The following is a 3,261-nucleotide window of genomic DNA, read 5'->3' as shown; positions in this document are numbered from 1 at the left end:
AATGCTTGAGTTAGTTAAGGTATGTAGGGTGAGTGCTAGCTAGCATGTGGTGTATAAATTATTTTTACTGTATTGTCCTCTTTTGTAATATACAAATTAAATTGTATACAAATGTACATATCAAACAATGTTTAAGGTTCTTCTAACCGAACAGACAGACATGTTGTGTTGCTTGGGAGTTTGTTGCGCCACTTCTTCTTCCCAGCAAAAACACATAGGAAGTGGTGAAGGGTGGGCGTTTTGGGTTCTGTCTTTTGTAAATTTATTTTTTTTGACGTTCGAAAAGTGCTGTTTTGCAGCCAAGTTTGAATAAATGACTTTTGATTTTGATTTTGAACTACTACAAAAAAAAAGATAAAATATAAAACTGAAAATTATATTCCTCGTAGGACACAATTCAAAACTAAAAACACAACTCCCCCGTAGGACACAACACCACCCGTAGGACACAACTTCCCTCGTAAAACACAACTTCCCATTTCCAAGGAACGTCAGGTAGGCGGCCGGATGTAAAACTTAAGCCAACACAATTGCAGTATGTAAAGGTCTGAATAGTATACGAGTATGATGAACGCTAGAGCAAGAGCGTACCAAAAGGCGAAGTGCAGGAGCAGCACCCTGCTCCTGTGAAATGGGCGAGATGAGAATGTTATGTGGTGTCACCCTGCCTGTTACGCGAATGGATAGAGTGAGTACGCTTTAGTTATAAGGTGACGCCCTTCTATTGACGCTCTTTATTAGGTTATAGGTTATTTATGGAGAATATAGCAGAAGCTGTAGCAAGTGTAGTCTCACTATACGACATGTCATCGACACGAAAGAAGAAGAAGAAAAAGAAGCAAAAGCTGTTTGGAAGTAGCAATAAATAATTTTCTTTTCTCTACAGTATCTCAAATTCATTGTGTATTGTGGATTTCAAACAGCCAGTTCGCCATCTACTTAGGGAGGACGCCATATTGGATTTGTAATGACGTTGTTATACAACATTGTATTGCCAGAACTCAGAGCGTGTGCAAAATTTCATCCTAATCGAAGACCGAGAAGTAGATGAAATTAAGATTTTACATAAATAGTTACAATTGAAGCTTAAAAAGCATTGACATATTTTATAACTATAGAAAAGAACATCCATACAAATAATTTGTGCGCATACGTTATCTGTAGGTGGACGTATTGTGATAGGTATTCTTTAGTCCCGTGTTCAGAGAAAAAAAAATAGTTTATGGTTGGCTGTCACTCCCTGGTAATGTCAGTGAATGTCAATGTCATAATGATGACGTTTGTTTGTGTGGCGTTGTGTTGATGTCGCGAGTGCTTGTCGCCTGGAATTGTGTTTATTTTGAAAATAAATCGTTTACTAAGCAGCTTGATGAGTATATAAAATGAGTGAAGCCCCGGCTGTTAAGAGCTGTTGTGTGACGAGGTGCCCGAACACTTCCGCGACCCCAAACGTGAAGTTTTTTGCGTTCCCTGATGCTAGATATAAATCGTACCACAGGAAAAGATGGGTCCAGACTATTCGCCGCAGAAAGTAAGTGCAGGCTTATGTTCTCAGTGGAACCGTTGCGAGCGAGTGCACTGCTCATACAAGTGTCGTGCTTGCAGCAACTCCAAGTGGTGGACGCCGGAGCCGCACAGCGTGGTGTGCAGCGAGCACTTCGTGTCGGGCCGGCCCAGCAGGACCTGCAAGCACCGGGACTACGTGCCCAGCGTGTTCGTCAGCCACTCCGACAAGAGCAATGGAGACTTTGAGTAAGTTGCTGTACCAACGCATCACCTCAGAGCTGATGTCAGTAATATCCATGGATGGTAGGGTATCCTACTAACATTGTAGACAAGAAAGTTTGCTAGGATGTTGTTTGTTACTCTTTCATGCTAAAACTAATGTATTTTTAGCAATCAGAAGTGGCGCTCATTAAAAAAACAATATGGAAGGTAGTTACCCTTTATTAGATTAATAAAACACAAATCAAACTTAACAAACGATGTTTATTTAAATAGGAACAAAATAACAATCACTTAGCACACAATATCAAAACAATAGTAACCAATAATTAGTTAAATATTAAAAATATAAGTCTCACTGGACTTGATATTGGCGCTCCGAATGACACCTGACAAATAGGGCGAGCGTGGGTTGTCCCGCGCTTTTTATAGTAACCTCAAGATGGAGGCTTGGTCATTCCTAACAGTATATATTTTGTGAAAAGTGGTCAGTAATATTGCTTATTGGCTTAAAGGCTTGTTGCTACTACAGTGTTTCAAACAGTTTGATGTGGACTGTTAAACAGTGAATATCACTAATTTAATAATTTTGTGTAATAAGAACTTAATAAAGAGAACTGTTCTATTGCCTCATGATGAATTTGCTGAGGTGTAGAGCATGGGAATATTAAATAAAGAGATGACTCTATCCAGTAAAGACCTGTTTATAATTAACTTACATATTATTGTATACCACAAACATTACTACACCACATTAACCACTTGTGTGCTGCTAATTATAAAACAATAGAAAATCAATTGTGCCTTGCATAAGTCTGCGCTCCGGCATTCAACAGGTTAAACATAGAGACTAGTGTTGTATACTGGTTTAACCTATAGTATTATAGAACAAATTACTCTGTCATTAAAAACCACTGAGGTGACTATACTGAATAAAAAAAAATTAAATAGTAAACAGAAGTATAAGGCAACGATCATCCTCCTGGTAATACGAGATGTGCTCACTTGTGTGGCGTGGGCTGGGACTGGCAAGCTATGTGTGTGTGTGTGCAGGGTGCGGTCGGTGTCCATGAAGCAGTTCGCGCTGGCGTACGTGGCGCAGGCGGCGCTGCTCGAGCCGCCCACGGGACACAACCTCAGGACGGTGAGTGCGCTGACATATTGTATACTCACAAACAAACAGTCATGTTGACAGGAACATTATCACTTATTTTTATTATTGTCATTGTATGGGCATGTAATGAGGAGGGATGATACGCATGCAACAAAGTGTGTGCTAAGTATGAATGTAGATGGATGGAGAGGAAGAGGAAGACCTAAGAACAGATGGATGGATTGCTTGAAAGTTGACATGAGTAGGAAGGGAGTGAATATCAGTATGATGAGTGACAGGGATAAATGGAAGCCGAAGACATTGTGCCGACCCCAAAAAAAGTTGGGAACAGGGCAGAAGGAAGTATGTATTGAGCACGTGAGAGCGTCGGTGCGGTCGGCAGGCGCGGCGGCGGGCGGCGTACGCGCGGCTGGCGCGGCAGC

At 41.0% G+C, this 3,261-nt stretch overlaps 1 protein-coding gene across 1 annotated transcript; it reads left to right on the top strand.

Annotated features, from left to right (window-relative positions):
* The first annotated feature begins 294 nt into the window (after positions 1-294).
* LOC124643350 lies at positions 295-3,173 on the top strand. The gene is made up of 3 exons (XM_047182313.1): positions 295-1,531; positions 1,606-1,752; positions 2,779-3,173. The coding sequence occupies exons 1-3, from the start codon at positions 1,383-1,385 to the stop codon at positions 2,915-2,917; spliced, it is 435 nt and encodes a 144-aa protein (XP_047038269.1). The 5' UTR covers positions 295-1,382; the 3' UTR covers positions 2,918-3,173.
* Positions 3,174-3,261: the final 88 nt, after the last annotated feature.

This window comes from Helicoverpa zea, chromosome 27 (genome assembly GCF_022581195.2).
Source record: "Helicoverpa zea isolate HzStark_Cry1AcR chromosome 27, ilHelZeax1.1, whole genome shotgun sequence".
Classification (NCBI taxonomy): Eukaryota; Metazoa; Arthropoda; class Insecta; order Lepidoptera; family Noctuidae; genus Helicoverpa; species Helicoverpa zea.
This window is presented reverse-complemented; position numbering and strand designations above follow the sequence as displayed.

Bases quoted from the DNA above. Each gene is read 5' to 3' on its own strand.
- LOC124643350 (XM_047182313.1), top strand. From the start codon at position 1,383: ATGAGTGAAGCCCCGGCTGTTAAGAGCTGTTGTGTGACGAGGTGCCCG. The intron at 1,532-1,605 runs GTAAGTGCAGGC...TCGTGCTTGCAG, and splicing joins CAGACTATTCGCCGCAGAAA to CAACTCCAAGTGGTGGACGC. The intron at 1,753-2,778 runs GTAAGTTGCTGT...GTGTGTGTGCAG, and splicing joins AAGAGCAATGGAGACTTTGA to GGTGCGGTCGGTGTCCATGA.